We start from the raw sequence: 20,679 nt of genomic DNA on the forward strand, positions 1-20,679 counted from the left end.
CCTGGTAAATTCTTGGGTAAAGGTAAAGAGTTGCTGAATCTCCCTTACCAGTGGACATCTAAGTTTTGACAAGGGGGCCAAAAGTACTAAATAGAGAAAGAAGTGTCTTTTCAACAAAAAGTGCTGGGAAAACTGGGTTGAAACATGTAAAAGAATGAAATTGAGCCATAACATTTCACCACACACAAAAGTAAACTCCAAATGGATCAAGGACTAGGATGCTAGACCAAAAACTATAAAATACTTAGAGGAAAATATTGGCAGGACTCTTTTCCATCTAAGTTTTATAGGCTTCCTCAATGGTTCTGATCCAATTGCAAGGAATACAAAAACAAAAATAAACCAGTGGGACTACATCAAATTGAAAAGCTTCTGCACAGTAAAAGGAGCCATGCCCCCAAACAAAGACATTCCTTACAGAATGGGAGAAGATCTTTATATACCATACATCAGACAAAAGGCAAATGACCAAAATATACAAAGAGCTCACCAAGCTCAGAAAGAAAACAAACAAGCAAGCAAGCAAAAAGGAGGAGAAGCTATGAGCAGAATAATGTCTAAAGAGGCCAGGTGGTGGCACACCTGGTTAAGTGCTCACATTATAGAGCACAAGGACCCAGGTTCAAGCCCTGGGTCCTCCCCTGCAGGGGGAAAGCTTCACAAATGGTGAAGCAGGACTGCAGTTATCTCTCTGTCTCTCTCTCCCTTCTATCTTTCCCTCCCCTCTCAATTTCTCTCTGCTTCTACCCAGCAATATATATTCCAAAAAAGAGATCCAAGAGGCCAATAGACAAGAAAAAATGCTCCAAGTCATTGATTGCCAGAGAAATGCAAATAAAGACAACAATGGATACCATTTCACTCCTCTGAGAATGTTATATATCAGAAAAGGTAGCAGCAGCAAATGCTGGAGCAGTTGCAGGAGCAATGGAACCCTTCTGCACTGCTGGTGGGAATGTCAGTTGGTCCAACCTCTGTGGACAGCAGTCTGGAGAACTCTGAGAGGCTAGAAATGGACCTACCCTATGACCCAGCAATTTTCCTGGGGATATATTCTAAAGAACCAAACACACCCGTACAAAAAGATGTGTATATGCATACCTATGTGCATAGCAGCATGATTTCTAACAGCCCAAACCTGGAAGCAACCCGGGTGTCCTACAACAGATAAGTGACCTAGAAAATGTTGGTATAAATACACAGTGGTAAGAATGGAAGCTACTCTCTGCCCTAATCCAACTCTCTAGCCCTTTTCTCTTCTCTTATATCATCTTCTCAGACAACAATTTTTTCAAACTACATGTTAGCTATTAAACTCAAGCAAAAACTACAATGGTTGTGGGTCCCTAGGAGCATGGCTAAAATGTACTTCCTAGCTTCTTTCCACTGTAAGATTCCTGTTCTCATCTGCTTTGTTTCTGCTTTTTTTTCTTGTTCACTAATCATTTTATCCCACTTTATATCTTGATGCCTTTCAACCACCAAGTTGCAGACACTATCATGATTCCATCCTGAATTCCCTGGGCAGATGGCCTCACTAATGTGTCTTGAAACCTCGCTTCTCCAGAGCCCTGCTCCACTAGGGAAAGATAGAAACAGGCTGGCAATCAACCTGCCAATGCCCATGTCCAGTGGAAAAGCAATTAAAGAAGCCACAACTCCCACTTTTTACACCCCAAAAAGAATTTTGATTTATACTCCCAGTGGGAGAGAAATGATAGGGGGAAGATGACCAGAGGGTTCTGAACTCTACTTCATCAGGAACTGGAGAGAGAGGAGGAAAAAGGAAAAGGGGAGGGATATTTGGATGTAGTAATAGGTGCATGTGTGATTTGGGAAGGAAGAGAAGATGAGACATTTTAAAAAAGGGCAAATCTATACAAATATAGACAGGTAGTTGTAGAAGTAATAATTATATCTGCAACCTTAGGAGAACTTCTATAGCTTACAGTGGAGGGACTGGGGAATTCAAGACTCTGGTGGTGGGAATGGTGTGGAGTTGTACCCCTGTTATCTTGTAATTTTATAAATCAGTATTAAATCACTAATTAAAAATAAAAAATACACAATGAAATACTATTTATTAAAAATGACAAAACCACCTTCTTCACCTCATCTTGAAACTAAGAAATTTCAGAGCAGTGGCAAACCCAGTTAAGCAACATTGTACAAAGGCAAAGACCCAAATCTGGGCACCTGATAACCCGCCTGCAGCGCAGATGCTTCCTGAATGGTGAAGCAGGTCTGCATGTTTCTATCTTTCTCCCTCTATCTCCCATCCCTTCTCAATTTCCCTCTGCCCTACCCAATAAAACAGAAAGAAAGAAGGAAAGAGAAAAAGAAAGAGAAAAGAAAAGTTTAATAAATGGTCACCAGGAGCAGTGGATATGTAGTGCTGGCACCGAGCCTCAGTGACTGGAGGTGAAAAGGAAAGGAAAGGGAAGGGGAAGGGGAGGAAGAAATGAGCTCCCTCAGGTACTTGATGAACAGCACAGAGAAGAAAGGTCAGAGAATGGTTTTTGCATGTATTCTGGCTGGGGGTGGTATGGGACTCAGTGGTGGACACCCCCCTTACACGCATGAAGCTCTAGGCTTGATCCCTGGCACTTCGATAGCATCCAAGAAAACTCTGATGGTGGAATACTACTTTGCTTTCCATTTCTTACTGTATCTCTCATTCTAAAAATAGGGGTAGGAATTGGGCTATAGTGGTAAGTCAGTGGTAATATATGCATCCTAGACCCTGGTTTGATATCCAACACTCACTTAAAAAATGAAATTCCATGGTATGATCTCACTCATAGAAGCTGAGAAATAAGAAGAGAAGGGGAAACACAAAGCAGAACTTGGACTGGGTTTGATGTATCACACCAAAGTAAAGGATTCTGGGGTCTGGGGGCAGAGTTCTTCTCTGTGTTGTCTATTAAGTAGCTGAAGAAATTAATTTCTGGGGGTCAGGCAGTAAGTAGCACAGTGAGTTAAGCGCACATGGCGCGAAGCGCAAGGACTGGTGTAAGGATCCCGGTTCGAGCCCCTGGCTCCCCACCTGCAGGGGGGATCACTTCACAAGTGGTGAAGCAGGTCTGTAGGTGTCTATCTTTCTCTTCCTTTCTGTCTTCCCCTCCCCTCTCTCAATTTCTCTCTGTCCTGTACTACAATAATTACAGCAATAGTAACTAATAATAACAACAACGATAGACAACAAGGACAACAAAAGGGGAAAAATAGCCTCCAGGGGTAGTGGATACATAGTGCAGGCACTGAGTCCTAGTGATAACCCTAGAGGCAAAAAAAGAAAAAAAAAGAAATTAATTTCTGCTTTGAAATTTTCAATTTGCAATGCTCAGCAACTGTGTGTGTGTGTGTGTGTGTGTGTGTGTGTGTGTGTGTGTGTGTGGCAATTATATCAAGTTACACTTTTACTAGTGATTTAGTAGTGGCTTGCTTACAGCATTTAAAATTACATATGTATAGTTCCACACTGTCCCCACCACCAAGATTCGGTAACTCCATACCTCCAAAAATAACCACCATAGTTCTGGGAAAATTTGAGTCAGTTTGGCTAACCAAAGATACTAATTTTTGGTTCATTGTTGTAACACATTGCTTTGTTGCTACAGGAGAGTCCCTACCTATTTACCTTCCAGAACAGCAACTCCCAGCCCCATTGGCAGACATTTCCTGAAATGCTTAAGGTAATGTTTTTCTGTGATTAAAAAATGTAAACAAACCAAATATACCAAGGGTTGTACCCCTTTTGAGACTCTGGAAGCTTCCCTTCCACATGGGCTATTATGTTCTGGATCTCTGTGGGCAGGCTAGAAAGGGAGAAGAGTTTGAGATATGGCTGTCCCCAGGGTCCGTGGAGCAGTTTTTTCTTTGGACAATACCACGACTTCCCTGTCTGTGTCAGAGCACTCTATGAAGCCTGCTTCATGTGGATTTTGATGTAGGACAAGAGTTTTAAAGTTCTCCTCAGATATCTGGCAAATCCTTTTAAAGTCCTCTGGTGACTGAATCTGAAGAGTAGTTACGAAAAGGCAGAGAAATGTAGGGAAGTCTGAGAGCAGACGCTGGACACCTGGAAGTCTCAGAAGTCAGCCCACACTTGCTCTGGGCTGCTTCAGATCCTCTCCTCAGTCCCGCCTCACTTACTTCAGAAGTCTCTTTCTGATACTCTCTGTCAACTGAAACAGGGAACTGTTCACTCCCCTGAGATCCAAGAAGCATTTAGAACCCCTCAGAGGACTGGGGACTGATGGGAGTTGAGACAAGGTTGATCCCACCGCCCACTCCTGCCCTCCCTGTTCTATAAAAGAGGGAGAGACTACCTCCAAGCAATGTTTCAGATGCGACACTGAAATTGGAGTTTCACTCTAACACACACAAGATACAGTAGGAAAGACCTCTCTGATTTAGCCACTCGTTTCACTGCTCTGGATTCAATTCAGTTGCTTCCATACACTGACTCTGTGTTATGGGACAAAGAAGTGAACTGCTCTGTGCCGCGTTTGTTCCATTTTTCATCTGGAAAATGCTAATGTAATATGTTGTGATGAGACCCTCGATGAGTGGGTATTTCTTTAATATTTATTTTTATTTTATTAGATAGAGACATAAATAAATCAAGATGGATAGAGAGGAAGAGAAAGAAAGACAGCTGCAGCTCTACTTCACTGGTCATGGAGCTTTCCCCCTTCTAGTGGGGACGGAGAGCTTGACCCCAGATCCTTGCACTCAGTCAGATGCACCACAGCCTGGCCCCCAATGGGTGGGTACTCAGAGAACACAGAGGAAGAGCAGCCTACAGACATGCGTGAGCAGAGGTTTCCCAAAGGGACTTCATGACTGTAACCTTCAAAGATGACTAAGACTGAGCTGGGTAGAGGGACTTGTGAGGACACGGGAGGCAGGGAGTGAGGATGAGCCAAGGGTTTGGGTTGCAGCACCGAGGTATGGCGAGCACTGAGAACTGGGTGTAGGACAGGTGTAAACTGTTGGGGAGTGGGGTGGGGCAGCGGTGCACCGGGTTAAGTGCACATAGTACAAAGTGTAAGGACCCACACAAGGATCCTGGTTCCAGCCCCTGGCTCCCCACCTGCAGGGGGATCGCTTCGCAAGCAGTGAAGCTGGTCTGTAGGAGCCTGTCTTTCTCTTCCCCTTTCTATCTCCCCCACGTTCTCAATTTCTCTCTTTCCTACCAAAAAAAAAAAGGCCACAGGAGCAGTGGATTCATAATACAGGCACCAAGCCCCAGCAATAAGCCTGGAGGCAAAGTAAATAAATAAATATAGATAAGTAAACAGATCAATATAACTGCTAGGGAACCTCCTGAGTTATACGAAGGAGGGTGGGCTTTCTGTTGGTGTGAACATGCAGACAAATCCTCACTGAGCATCTGCTGTGCACTATTCCAGTCCCAAGGGACACAATAAAACAGAGAGTCTCTTGGTTTTCACTGAGCATGCAGGTCATTTATTAAATTATGCGGGGCACGGGGGAAAGAGGGAGAAAAGAGAGGTAAGTGGAGGCTACTCTGAATGGATTCAGAGGCTGGGGAGGAAGTCCGTGACACCTAAAGTGGTGTTGCTATTAACACTGTACCTTTGCAGGCAAGAAATGACAGATCTAAAAGTCAGACAGAAACAGACTGGCAGTGAGGGGGCATTTGGAAAAAGCATTTGGAAAAAAGACGTAGAATGTCAGTCGGGAGAGAACGTGTGAGGGAGAAATTTTATAGAACACTTAAAGTTTCCATTTAATATAGTATTTTTTCAAAATAGAGGCCCATGACTCTGATCTAATTTCTGACACTGCAATGTCCATTTCCTCTCATTATTGTGTGTCTCATTTCAGCAAGTGCAAGGAGTACAACTCCAGTGTCCAGACAAGAACCCCTCCAGCACAGTTCCCACATCAGGTACAAACATGAGTCAAATGCTTGTTTAATTCCTGGGAGACATGACACCATCCAATGCAGAAGGCTTGAGGTGACCACGACTTCACACACCATCTGAGATACACTCAAAAAGGCTACAAGGATGATAGAGAACAGCTGGGGAAATAGTTCAGCTAGCACAGTGCGGGACTTGTGAGGACAGTGTGTAACTTTGTGAAGTCGTGAGTAATTATTATTTAACTGAAAGATGATAATGACTCAGTGGTCCGGAAGCATCTACCGGGCATAAATGGTACGCTAGCCTTTCACTCAGCTTGATAAACTCTAGAGCTTCTAACACATGCAAGGCATGTACTTTTCACATACATTCACACTCACACTTGGTAGACAGAAACATGTTTCTAACCCTGTGCCAGCATTTATCACCACGGGATAAGTCTTTCCATAAATCTTCCAAACCAGAGAGCAATGGGCTTGGCAGCCCTGGCTGACAACTGAGAGAAAATTGGTTTATTGGTTTATGATTCTATCTGGTTTAAATTGTTGGGTTATTCAAGATAAAGCTTCAAAATGCTCCTTTTCCTTTTGTTGTGTAGCTAATAATTGTCTTAATCTGTACTCTGTTGTAATTCATGCTATTTTATCATAGTTTGGAGGGCCTCTGGCAATAGCTTTCCCTCTCTCTCTCCTCTCTCTCTCTCTCTCTCTCTCTCTCTGGCTCTCTCTCTCTCTCACACACACACATACACACACACTATAGGAATCATGGTGAGTGGATGATGCGTTTTTCAGTTTCTTTCAAGGCATTGGACATTCTGTTTCACAAGTTTAGCAAAAATTTGACCCACATCAATCTTTCTCCCTTCCTCCTTTCTTTCTCGTGTGAAGTTAACCCTCTTTTATTTTTTCTGTTATAGGTATGTTTCTTCTGCTTTAATTTAAAAATCATTCTATTGGTAAAACATTGCTTACAGGGTGGTTGACACCTGGGTACAGTTTCTTATCTCCACATGATAGGTACTTGCACACCACTCACCCCACCAACTTAAGCCCTTTGCTACCATCATGCACTGAGTCTGCAAGCCCCTCTTGTCTTTCCCTCCCCAGAAGTCCTTTGCTTTAGTGTAATATACCACACCCAGCCTGAGTTTCACCCCATGTTTTCCCTTCTTTCCTTGTTTCTTAAATTATACTTAAACACAAGATCATGTGTTATTTGTCCTTTTGGGGGGCTTATCTCATTTATTATCATTCTTTCAAGTCTCATCCAAGATGGGTCAACAGAGATGATTTTATCATTTTTAGCAGCTTGAGACCCACCTTCTAATATGTAATAAATAAAATTTAAAAATAAAGTGGTTTAACCATAAAATGGAAAAGGAATGAAGCAAATGTGGGCAACTCATGAAAGTATTTTGCAACATGAAAGAAGCCAGAGGCACAGGTCACATATAGTCAGATTTTATTTATTACAAATCCAGAATCAACAAAATATATAGATGGGAAATTGACTAGTGGCTTCCAGAGACCAGAAAGAGGGGAGTGGGGAGAATTGGGATACACTGGATTTGAATCTACTTTGGGGGTATTGAAAAGGTTTCAAAGCTAGAAAGAGATAGTACATAATAAATCTGCTAAATATCACTTAATTGTTGACTAGATCATTTTAATTCTTTAAAATATGGAGGTTAGGGTTAGGATAAAAATAATAAGAATTCAAAAATATGGCAGTGTAAAGGCATTACTCTTATTGAGAGAAACTGAACCAGATTTTTATAATAAAGATATTTTATCCTCTATTAGATTAGGAAATTGCTAAATCTTTTAAAAAATATTTTTGTCTTTATTTATTTGCTGGATAGAGACAGTCAGAAGTTGAGAGGGAAGGGGGTGATAGAGAAGGAGAGAGACAGAGCTGCAGCCCTGCTTCACCACTTGTGAAGCTTTCCCCCTGTGGGTGGAGACCAAGGGCTCAAACCTGGGTCCTTGCACACTGTAACACGGGCGCTCAACCAGATGCGCCACCTCTTGGCCCCTGGAAACTGCTAAATCTTTACAGTTCCTTCCTCACTCTGAAACCCTATTAGCAGGGACTGTCTGATGTCCTGAGGAGCACTGCTCATCTGTGGCACTGGGTGTCACCCCACACCCTCCAATTCCCCCAAGCAACACAAATCTACTCTCCAGACAGGGTTCTGATACCCCAAGGGTATGTGTGTGTGTGTGTGGGGGGAGGCTCACAACAACATGGAAGCTATGAATCGCTTTGTCCAAAGTAAATTGCTATTGAAAATACACTCCCTGTCCTCCTGAAAGACCTTCGTTTATTCTTGGGGAGACCTCAACCTTCATCTGCCATTCACTCCCCTTATGTCCTCCCAGTCCACAGGCTGAAGCCAGCTGACATCAAGGTCATCGCGGCCCTGGGCGACTCTCTCACGGTGAGTTCCTCTCAACCACAGAAGAAAGGGGCAGGAGGGAAGCTCTAGGTTGAGGTGAAACCCCAGAGAGGAAAAATCTCCCTCCTGGCTCTGAAAGATGGCCATCTGTGTTCCAGCTTCCAGTCCCTCTCCACCATCCCTACCTACCATTCTTTGCCCAGTGTGGTTTTTCCCACCTCCATTCCAACTTTCTGTATCTTCTTGTGACCTTGGCATAGAGGAGAACACATGAAGTGGGGATTCTCTGTGATAGAAGTGATTCAATCCCTCAATGATGGGGCAAAGATGGACCAGGTCTGTCATCTGTGGCATAGCAGGTTTTGTTTAGCTTGGAGAGGGAAGAGTGGTGGTTAGGGGAAGCTAAAAGAAGATTGCAAGGAGAGGAGGAAGATGAGCGGAGGTAGGGAGAGAACAGGAGTCAGTGAAAGAGATGGTAGTACTTGTTTGGGACTAATGATCTCACTCATAGACAAAAGTTGAAAAACCAAATCAGAAGGGAAAACACTGAACAAAACTTGAACTAGAGTTGGTATATTGCACCAAAGAAAAAGACTTTGAGATGTAGGGGGGGAGGGTTGAGGTCCTGGAACATGATGGCATAGGAAGTCCTAGTGGGGGTTGTATTGTTATGTGGAAATGTAATGCATGTACAAACTACTGTATTTTACTGCTGACTGTCAACCACTAATCCTCCAATAAAGAACTTTTCTTTTTAAAAAAAAAAAAAAGAACAAATTTAGAAACTGCACATCTGTCACGTGTATTCTCTTGAAATTCTTTTCAAGTGAAAATTGCATCGGACCCCAGAAGACAACCCTACCTCAAACACCTTTGTTCAGCACCACCCCATAGCCCACAGAGAAACTATCAAGGAAAAGCAAATTGAATCGCTAAAGAAACTGGGCATGTGTGGGTCTGGGTGGGGGCATCGGAGAGTCTCAGATGCCACTTGCCATTCAATACCAGTCCTTAAAGAATGACTCGGCTGCTGATCAGTAGGTTAGTAGAATTTAGGACCACCAGCTAATCTTCCCCAAGGGTCAACTGATAGTTTTCTCATCTATGAGCTGTCTACAGAGGCTATCAATATCCTTCACAAAACCCTGAGACATACCAGCCTCCTTAAATGTAGTGAGTAAGATGATGAGGCTGGGGAGGTGAAATAAGTGCCCCCAGCCACATGAGTCACAGCTCCAAGTCTGAATTTACCTCCCTCTCCTTCCTTTCCCTTCCCTTCCCTTTTTTTCTCTAAAATAATAATAATGATGAAAATATTGGCTCAGTAGTAGTATTACCTATGTGTAAGACCTTGGGTTGAGTCCCTGGCACTTCATTAAAAAAATAGATCCTATTATTATTTCTTCCACAGAAAGGTATACATACCCAAGGCATTCCAGTTTATTACTAGCTACCTAGTTTGTTGTTGTTGTTGTACACAGGTTAGATAAAGTGAAATAAATGGACTTCAGTAGGTTTCCTTTCATGACATGTCTCACATCTTTGAATAAAGGAGGAAAACAAGGCCTTTTATTTATTTATTTATTTTAAAAGGGAGACATTAACAGAACTGTAGGATAGGAGGGGTACAACTCCACACAATTCCTACCACCAGATCTCCATATCCCATCCTCTTCCCTGATAGCTTTCCTATTCTTTAACCCTCTGGGAGTATGGACCCAAGGCCATTGTGGGTTGCAGAAGGTGGAAGGTCTGGCTTCTGTAATTGCTTCCCTGCTGAACATGGGCATTGACAGGTCAGTCCATACTCCTGGAAAATAAGGCCTTTTGGAAAAAGAGGACACTGCCATCTGGTTTTCAGAGCCTCATGTCCTCCAGCCTCAGTGCACACAGGAATTCCTAGGGTGAGGTTGAGCTGTGGAAATTACTCCGACCCCCAGGTGGGTTCTTACTCACCCTTAAAAAGGCCAGGAGTTCTAGAGATTGCTCAGGCATCCTGCCAGTCAGCACCAGGGCATTGGCCTCTGGCGGGCAGATAAAGACACACAGCTTTTTGTTTGTTTGTTTGTTTGTTTTTTCAGGCAGCAAATGGGGCTGGAGCTGGACAGAGAAACCCCTTGGATATCTTGGTTGAGTTTCGAGGCCTGTCATGGAGGTGAGTAAGGAGGAGGCCAGATCCTGAAGACTCCTTCATTGAACATCATAGAAATTGATACGGGGAAGGAGGGGTGGGGTGGGGAGAGAGACACATAATGGTTATGCAAAAAGACTTTCAGGCCTGGTGTTCCAAAGTCCCAGAGTCAATCCCCATAACACCATAAGCCAGAGCTTGGCAGTGCTCTGGTATCTCTCTGTTTGTCTGTCTATCTATCAATATATCTATCTTTTTCTCTCATTAAATAAATTGCATTAACAAAGAAAATGATACCATAAGCAGAGGGACCAACCAGCTAGTGCTTTTCTTTCTTTCTTTCTTTCTTTCTTTCTTTCTTTCTTTCTTTCTTTCTTTCTTTCTTTCTTTCTTTCTTTTTTTGCCTCCAGGGTTATTGCCTGCACTACAAATCCACTGCTCCTGGAGGCCGTTTTTCCCCTTTGTTGCCCTTGTTGTTTATTGTTGTTATTATTGTTGTTGTCATTGCTGTCATTGTTGTTAGGACAGAGAGAAATCGAGAGGAGGAGAGGAAGATAGACACCTGCAGACTTGCTTCACCGCTTGTGAAGTGACTGCCTTGCAGGTGGGGAGCCGGGGCCTCCAGCCAGGGGCTCAAACCGGGATCCGTAGGCTGGTCCTTGTGCTTTGCACCATGTGCTACTGCCCGGCTCCCCCAGCTAGTGCTTTCCCATAGGACAAAATGTCTCAGTCTAATTGGAGGAAGGTTTTCTCAGCTTCCCTAAGCTTCACTATATTCTTCTCAAATGACAACTGAAGGCTTACCCAGGGCAAACACTGGATTTGGTAATGACTTTTTTTTTTTTAATCTTCTATTTCTTTGGGAAACAATCTTAGGAGGAGGTCTGGTCTTGGCAACGATTGTAGTGTTGTGGTGACGGATCTCTCCGCTCTGAAGCCATGGGCAAGTTGCATAACCTCTCTGAATTTGCCTCTTCCTCTTTACATCTGAGACAGTTCTGCTCTGTTTGGTTAACCTGAGCACTTTTGTGGACACTGAAAAGTCTGACACAGTACCTGACACAAAACAGGTAAAAACACTTGTTGAATCATTGAAATGGTTTATAAAACAAAACAGAAAATTTCCTTCATTTTATGGATGATGAAGCAAGACTCAGAGAGGGTGAGTTATCTTAGACTGTCACACTGACTCCATGGTGGGTTTCTTCTTACTGACTCAGTCTAGGCTCCCCTGAGTTTTGAGCTTGGACTTGACTTCTGTGTCCCCAAGGCCAGGCTCAGGCCCATCGCCAGAGTGCACCAGCTTGAACTTAGCTGCCAATTCCCTGGCATCCTCTCTCACATTACAGCTCAGAGTTAAAACCCATGTTTAGAGCTACTTCCAAGTTCTCAGACCAGCTTTGCAAAGCCTGCAGGCTATGGACAAAGCAGGGCACCCGGCCAACTCTGGGATGCCACATATTCCCATGCCTAGCCCAGCCAACTTTCAGTTCTTGGAACTTTTATTTTTTCTATTTTTTTTTACCTTCCTTCCCTTAGTTTTCTTTTATTGTTATTTATAAAAAGGAAACACTGACAAAACCATAGGATAAGAGAGGTACAATTCCACACAATTCCCACCACCAGAACTCTGCATCCCATCCCCTCCCCTGAATTTTTAAAGTGGCTTTGTTTTCTCTAAATGAAATTCTTCTGGACAAGAAAATAAAGATGTAATAAATCTTTCTTTTTTCTTTTTTTGGGGGGAGGTGGAATTGGGGTTCATGTCTTTAATAGTAAGGTTATTCACTAGGGAAACAGTGTGTATGGCTTTAATAGTAAGGTTATTCACTAGGGAAACAGAGTGCATATGGCTTTAATAGTAAGGTTATTTACTAGGGAAACAGTGCATATGGCTTCAGTGACTGGTGGTCCTTTGGGTAACTGCTAAATATGGTCTGCTGTATTTCAGCTTCTTAGATGTAAAACCAGAGAAGGACATCCCCCAAGTCAGCCATGTTCATTAAATCCACTCAGTCCTTTTTTGTTCTTTGTTTGGATGCTGGCTCTAAAGAGTCTGAGAAATAACTGGATTCTAGCTTTTTCTTTTTCCAGGTTTTCTACTGAAACACAAGGACAGTGCCAATCCCAAGTCCCTGGGGGCTGAGGTGTCGTTAGGAGGAGATGCTCTGTCTTGATGGTGTCAGTGGAGTTTGAGCATCACTGATACACTCACTTTATTTTTGTTCCCACAACAGTATTGGTGGAGATGAGAACCTAAGAACCCTGGTCACCCTGCCAAGTAAGTGTATGTGAGTCCCCCTGGGACTGTAGACTTGCTGGGTCTGTCCTCTGTGTCTCTAGGACTCCCTCTGGTGGCGCTGCAGGCTTGGCAGGGAGCTGAGTGTTGGCTGGGTGGTAGTGCACCTGGTTGAGTGCGGGTGGTGTTGGCATAGTAGAAAGGGCCGCAGAGGACCAGAGACTAGCTCAGCTATGCATCTTGAGCAGGACAAACGTGTTGCAGGGTCTCCTCTCCTCTCCTCTCCTCTCCTCTCCTCTCCTCTCCTCTCCTCTCCTCTCCTCTCCTCTCCTCTCTGTTCCTCTCCTCTCCTCTCCTCTCCTCTCCTCTCCTCTCCTCTCCTCTCCTCTCCTCTCCTCTCCTCTCTGTTCCTCTCCTCTCCTCTCCTCTCTGTTCCTCTCCTCTCCTCTCCTCTCCTCTCCTCTCCTCTCCTCTCCTCTCCGTTCCTCTCCTCTCCTCTCCTCTCCGTTCCTCTCCTCTCCTCTCCTCTCCTCCATTTCTTTATTTTCTTATCTTTCCTAAGTTTTATTTGCCCAAGGAGTGAAGATGATAAGAGAAGAACTCAAGCAAAATCTTTTTTCTCTTTTCTTTTCTTTTTTAAACTTGCCAGAAGAGTTACCTCTAATGCTCAGAGCTTACATGATGAATCCACCATCCCATTGGCCATTTATTATCTTCTTTCTTTCTTTTTGTTATAAATATGAAAAAGAATATAGAAAGAAAAGGAAGGGAAAGAGGAAGAGAGAGAGAGAGCAGAGAGACAATTATAGACTTGCTTCCCACTCAGGAAGCCCCCTCCCCCCCTCCCGCAGGTGGGGACAAGGGACTCGACTAGAGCTCAGGCAAAATCTTAGCACACATCATTGGGAGATGTTTCAAGGCAGAGGGAAACTAAGTACATCTCCCCTTAGCCTGTGTGCTCTGCACAGAAACTGTGGCAGGGAGGCGGGGATCTAGCCCTAGCCTGCGTTACGCTCTGCTGAGTGCAGAGGGGGTGGTTTCAGAAATCATGCTATTGCCACAGTATGAGATGAGAGGAGCCCGGAGCCCGTTCCTTTGAGTATTTATTTCATCATCGACTTGCTTGGGATGGTGAGTGAATTTTTATTGGGGAGGCACTGCTAGCATGATGTAAGTTTCAGATGTGCATCCTTAAGCAGTTCTATTTTTTTTAACTTTACAAAATGTATTTTATTCTACTATTTTATTGATGAATTTTTTAATGAATTTAATAGTGATAACATTACCTTTTTATTTTTGAGGTTATTAGGTCATTAGTGGTTTACAGTATAGTCAGTGACATACAGGTAGAAACCCTCATCTCCCATAGGCTCCACCCCTCACTTCTCATAACACATAGGTACAGTCCCTCCTCTCTGATAACACATAGTTATTATTATATATATATACACAGGCCGGTCTACATACACAAGACTGGGGTATGCTACCCTGCCACTTGAGGGAGACTGGTCCTGACATAGTGCAGCCTGCAATGTTCCCAGCTGTGACCATGAGCTGTGAGCTCAGAGCAATAGGGACTTAGAGTTTACACAGGCTCTGGTGCCATATATATGCCCTGAGTCAAGTGGATGGAGGTAAATAGTAATTTTATCCACAGAGGTTTTTTTTAAAATTTTTTTTATAAAAAGGAAACTGACAAAACCATAGGATAAGAGGGGTACAGCTTCGCACAATTCCCTCCACCAAAACTCTGTATCCCATCCCCTCCCCTGATAGCTTTCCTATTCTTTAACCCTCTGGGAGTATGGACCCAAGGTCATTGTGGGTTGCAGAAGGATGAAGGTCTGGCTTCTGTAATTGCTTCTCCCCTGAACATGGGCGTTGACAGGTCGATCCATACTCCCAGCCTGCCTCTCTCTTTCCCTAGTGGGGAAGGGCTCTGGGGAAGCGGATCTCCAGGAAACATTGGTGGGGTTGTCTGTCCAGGGAAGTCTGGTCGGCATCATGCTAGCATCTGGAACCTGGTGGCTGACAAGAGAGTTGACAAAGCCAAACAAATTGTTCTTTAAGTTTACCACTTAAATTCTAAATCTTCAAATCCTGACCATGTTCTCTCAGCACCTTGTCCTTTCATCTGCTGTCACCCATGGCACATGCACGTCACACTGCTTGCTCTGACAGTACATCTGCAGTCTGTGTTTAATCAAACTCCTCTTAGAACCTTTCAGTCAGCAGTGCCCCCTGAGCTGGACTTCACTGGTACCGTTCTTATGTCCTTTCTTTGTACATACCCTTTGTAGTACATCGTGTGAAGCAAAGAAGCATTAGGGCTTTAAGTCGCCAAATCATCAATGCTAGGAATTCCACAGAAGCAATCTGATTAGACTTCCCATTTTTTGCCTGTTTTTATTTATTTTTAAATCATTTTGTTGGAGAGTGAGTGGTGTACAGTGCCATTGCTGACACAGCAGGGGTATGATTTCTCATCTCACCATGGTAAGTATTTGCACAGCACTTTCCCCTGCAACTTTGGGCCTTTGCCTTCATCATGTACCAGGATTCCAAAGCTCCCCCACCCCCATTATTTCCTGTTGAATATAGTAGGTTCAGGTCCATGTCACGAATGCTCTGTCTTCCTTGTTTTTGACTCTACATATAAGAGCTAAAAATAAGTTCCCCTTGTATGAGTACATTATTGGGGGGACTTTTGTGAGTGTGGTTGATTGGGCTGTGAGTTGACATATATAATACCTTACTGGACCCCAGTTCCCATTCCATTATTGTGGATACAATGATGGGAAATCACCTGCCTTCAGATCGTCCTCTGACATGATGACTTACAAAGGAGTTAACCCCTGTGTATACGACCAACACTCTTAGCATGCAATGGAATGTAACCTGTGCAAACTCTTTTTTACTAGAGATGTGAATACAGTTTAATGGATGGGGAGAAGTAACAACATGGAAGTATACTAGAGAATTTAGGAGAAGCTGGAGTCAGAAGAAAACCTTAGTTTGACTGTTTATTCACTTTAACCCTGTGATTAATCCAGTGCCGAGTGGTTGGGAAATAGGAGAATGCCCTGTGTCATCCCCAAAGCTTCTAAAGATGTGTCTTCTTAAAAACATAAGTCTAATAATACAGCCATGTGTCAGCCACATGTAGGGGGAAAATATATAAGGCTGCTAATATTGCCTTCTAAAAGGGGCCTTTGAGAACTACAACTCATTAAGAATGAAATAGGATCAAATATTACTTGCAGAGGAAACCACTTACACCAGCAAGCTCCTGCTCTGTCCACTGTGTAGTGCCTTTCTGGGACATTACTAAGAAGCCACGAGCAGCCTGCTAGGTCACACTGGCAGTGTTGAACCCGTTGCCTCCTAGTGCATGCAGCTCTATGTCTCGGTAATGCTAACGGCATCACAACCCTTCTACTCAGTAGAAATCTGAGTAGCCTTCATCCATTGCTACAATGTCCCCAAAGACACAAAGTATAAGTGTGCTTTATCTTTGTGGTGTCTGCCACGTTTGATTATAAAGAACCATCGGCAGGATGCATGATGCCCTAAAGACCTGACTGCTAGCCATCAGCTTTATTGCCATATCTGTGGATCAGGAAACAATGCCCTTTGTGAGAAATGAGAAGCTGGGGTTCCCCCTGCAGGTGGGGACCAGGGGCTCGAATTCAGGTCCTTGCACATTGTAACATGTGCCCCTATTTTATAGTTTCTTAATCTAAAAAAAGAAAGAAATGGAAGCCATCCTGTCTGGCCTTTGAGTTATTCCTAATTCAGGTCACTAACATTCTGAACACACTTGCAGCTCTGGGAAGCATACACCCTTCTCTAAGGAAGTCTCAGTCAGAATGGGGAGAGGTTAAAGTGAAAAACAAGTGTACATTCCATAGAGTAAAGGCACTAGAATGCATACAATAGGAAAGATTAGCAAAATTGGCAAGACTTTAAACTGACCAAGAAGGGGATGGGGGATAGTGCACATCAAAATCAGGAGTTTAAGAGGAGACATTTTGGGCCAGGAAAGTGGTGCAGTGGCAGTTCACAGGGCTTGCATGTGAGAGGTTCCAGGTCCAATCCCCCTATACCATAAATTTCCAGAGTTAAGTAGTGCTGTGGTAAGAGAGGAAGAAAGAAAGAAAGAAAGAAAGAAAGAAAGAAAGAAAGAAAGAAAGAAAGAAAGGAAAGGAAGGAGGAAGAAGGGTGGGGGTAGATAGCATAACAGTTATGCAAACAGACTCTCAAGCCTGAGGCTCCGTCAAGTCCCAGGTTCAATTCCCTGCACCACCATAAGCCAGAGCTGAACAGTGCTCTGGTTAAAAAAAAAAGAAAAGAAAAGAAATAAAGAAAGGAGGAAGAAAAGAAGGAAGAAAGAGAGGGAGAGAAAGAATGGGAAAGAGAGAAAGAAAGGGATAATAACAGAATACCATTATCAGTTGTATATCTATACATTGATAACAGATGAAATGGCAAAAAATTCCTAGAAGCACAGACCATTGGAACTGATAGAAGTAATAGAAATCTTGATTAGTAAGACGAAAGAGATTGAATTCGTCATTAGACATCCCCACCCCCCAAAAAATTCAGACTTTCTTGAATTCACTGATAATAAAAATATATTTTATTAATGATTTGGTAATGGTTTGCAAGATTTTAAGATTACAGGAAAGTCGTTCCATAATGCACCCACCACCAAAGTTCTGTCTCCCCCAGCCCCATCTCAGATAGCTTCCATAGTTATAACTGTTATGCCTAGAAGTTTGAGTCCCAATCTCATGCAAAGAATACCAGAATCACATGCAATAGCAAGAGCCTTTATTGGGATACTTAAGCTTCGGCCACTGACACCCTTCCAAGCAAAGGGAGAGTCTGCGACCTCGATCATTTCTCGTCTCACCTTTTTATAGTTATCACAGGGTGGGCACAGGTGGAAATATCCACACGAAACAAGGAACAATTGGCCTTGGGCCAACAGCTGCTCTCAATATTTGGCCCCCCCCTCCAACCCCACATTCCCCCTTGTCTTTTTGTAACTTTTAGGGCCCAATCTTGGGCCAATCTCTGTTTCTGACCACTGTCCCAGTCCGTGAGGAGCAGTAGTAGCAGGAACAAAGATTAGAGTCACCAGGAGAGAAAGAGTCTACAGAGTCACGAGCAGACCAACCAGAGCTTGAGCGGGTGTTTGGGAACAGACTTGACTTGCCATCTGGTCTTGAACTCTTCTGTCTCTGCTGCATGGACGTGGGAGTGGTGGATCCACGAGCCAATACCATCCACCTTCAGGGCCATGGGAGTGGCTAAGATGACAGTATATGGTCCTTTCCACCAGGGCTCACGTGTCTCTTTTTGGTAGCGTCTCACCAAGACCAAGTCTTGGAAGGGATGAGGGTTTGGAGAGGGTCAAGACCAAGACCAAGGCTGGAAGGGATGAGGGTTTGGATAGGGTGAAGCTTCATATATTGCTCTCAGTCTTGGCCACACATGCTTTTGGACTTGAGCTATTATCTGTAAAGAGGCAAGCATGTCCTGATCATTAATATCAGTGAGCAAGTCTGATCTCAAGGCTGGGATTATGGGAGGGGGATGACCGAACATGATCTCAGATGGGGTCAGCTTTGCAGTATAGGGGGGTATTTCTTACTCTATAAAGGGTAAAGGGAAGGAGAGTTACCCAGTCTATGCCAGTCTCCATAGTTAATTTTGTTAAGGTCTCTTTTAGAGTTATATTCATCCTTTCTACCTGTCCTGAGCTTTGGGGCCTATAGGCATAATGTAATTTCTATTTTGCCCCAAGGACACCTCCCAAGTTCTGGGTTGCCTGGAAAGCAAAGGCTGGACCACCATCTGAACTTAACTGAAGGGGCATACCAAACCCGGGAAAAATCTCTTCGAGTAGTTTCTTCACCACTGTCTAGGCTGTCTCCCTTTTGGTCGGGAATGCCTCAGTCCATCCTGAAAAGGTGTCTACAAACACTAACATATATTTATAACCATATTTTCCAGGTTTTACCTCAGTGAAGTCTATCTCCCAGTAGGCACCTGGTCTGGTTCCTTTCTCACGTACCCCAGAAGTTCTAGGCTGGTTGCTAGGATTTGCAAGTCTGCAGGCTTTGCATTCTGCAACTGTTTCCTTAATCAGTTGGCTCTTATGGTGGATTCTCAGGCTGGCTTTTTGCAACAGTTTGGTAATTTTTCTTTGTCCCAGGTAGGTAGTTCTGTGTATATGCTGTAGCAGGTGTTTGGCCATGACTTGGGGTAAGATGAGTTTACCATCAGCTGTTACCCACCAGTTACCGCACTTGTCAGCAAGAGGTAACTTTTTTATCTGGAGCTCATCATCTGATGTATATTCTGGCTCATCAGGCAGGGTGGGCTTTCCAGGGTCTGGCAGACAAAAAACCAATTTGTCAGTTCTTTCCAATGTGACTTGTCTGGCTGTGGTATCTGCTAGGCGGTTGCCCTGTGCCACAGGACTTTCTCCCTTTTGGTGTCCAGGGCAATGTATTATGGCAACCTCATCTGACATCCAGATAGCCTCAAATAGGTTTAACACTTCCCATTGTTTTTTTAATAGCTTTACCCTTCAGCTGTGAGCAGTTCCCTTTCTCAGTACATAGCCCCATGGATGTGGGCTGTGGCAAAGGCATAGCGGCTATCAGTGTAAATGTTAAGTCTTTTCCCTTTTCCTGGGTTGAGGGCTTTTGTGAGGGCAATCAATTCAGATTTTTGGGCCGAAGTCCCTACGGGCAGGGCAGCTGCCCACACAGCCTCATGTTCTGTAGTTACCCTGGCCCCAGCATTCCTTACCCCATCTCTGATGAAACTGCTCCCATCAGTATACCAGTTCACTTCAGTTCCTTCTAAAGGTTGGTCTTTCAGGTCTTCCCAGAGGCTGGATGTGTAGCTCAAAATCTCAGAGTAATCATGTAAGGGAGCGTCTAATTCGGGGTCAGGGATCAAGGTAGCAGGGTTCAAGGATGCTCTGGATGAGAACTGAATGATGGGTGGATTTAGCAGCAGGCTTGATAATGAGTTAACCAGGCATTGCTGATCCACCTGTCAGGAGGTTTTCGGAGAATTCTATCTACAGCATGAGGAGTAGTCACAGTCAATTTGTGAGAGTCAACTTCTGAGCATCCTTTGTCAACATGGCCATAGCAGCTATGATACGGAGGCATGGTGGCCATCTGGCTGCTACTGAATCTAGGTTTTTTTTGTATAAATAAGCTATTGGCCGCATCCAGGGCCCTATTGTTTGTGTTAGGACCCCTTTTGATATCCCTTGCTTTTCCTATAAAAAGGTGAAAGGGTTTAGTCACATCAGGCAGTCACAAGGTCGGAGCAGACAACATGGCATGCTTTAGTAGTTTAAAGGCGTTCTCATGAGCCTCATTCCATTTAAAAGGCTGCCCTGCTCAGGTCGCCTCATAAAGGGGTTTTGCTATTTCAGCAAAACTGGGGACCCACAGCCCAAAATCCCACTGACCCCAAGAATTCTTTTACCGCCCGTCTGGTCATGGGAGTAGGTATCTTAAGTATAGTTTCTTTTCTTGATTCAGACAACCACCTTTGCCCTTCGCTGAGGATATATCCCAGATAGGTCACTTTCTTCCGGCACAGCTGAGCCTTCTTTGCAGAGGCTCTATATCCTAGATCTCCCAAGACTTGAAGGAGATCTTCAGTACTGTTACAATGTTCTTCCATTGTTCTGGCCACCACCAGGAGATCGTCAACATACTGTAAAAGGGAGACCTTGGGGTGTGCCTGCTGGTACTCACTCACGTCCTGGCGCAGCACCTCATCAAAGATGGTGGGAGAGTTTTTGAAGCCCTATGGTAGCCGGTCCAAGTCAGCTGTTCACTGAATCCTGCCTCAGGGTCTTGCCACTCAAAGGCAAATACTAGCTGGGCCTTTGGTGCTAAGGGGAGGCTAAAGAAGGCATCTTTTAGGTCAAGGACTGATTACCATAATCGGTCAGGATCTAAGGAACTAA

General features: G+C 44.0%; 1 protein-coding gene across 7 annotated transcripts in view; it reads left to right on the plus strand.

Annotated features, from left to right (window-relative positions):
* The window catches only part of LOC132537450 (phospholipase B1, membrane-associated-like), a 100,042-nt gene that overhangs the window by 29,537 nt on the left and 49,826 nt on the right, over positions 1-20,679 (plus strand). For all 7 annotated transcript variants that reach the window (XR_009548881.1, XM_060186794.1, XM_060186796.1 and 4 more), the window contains 5 exons: positions 3,621-3,695; positions 5,857-5,920; positions 8,282-8,340; positions 10,380-10,453; positions 12,667-12,710. Coding sequence is in view for 6 of the 7 variants with exons in the window: in XM_060186794.1 (XP_060042777.1) it covers positions 3,621-3,695; positions 5,857-5,920; positions 8,282-8,340; positions 10,380-10,453; positions 12,667-12,710 (316 nt within the window). In the remaining variant the exon portion in view is untranslated. The remainder of the gene's footprint in view (positions 1-3,620; positions 3,696-5,856; positions 5,921-8,281; positions 8,341-10,379; positions 10,454-12,666; positions 12,711-20,679) is intronic.

Source organism: Erinaceus europaeus, chromosome 3 (genome assembly GCF_950295315.1).
Source record: "Erinaceus europaeus chromosome 3, mEriEur2.1, whole genome shotgun sequence".
Lineage (NCBI taxonomy): Eukaryota > Metazoa > Chordata > Mammalia > Eulipotyphla > Erinaceidae > Erinaceus > Erinaceus europaeus.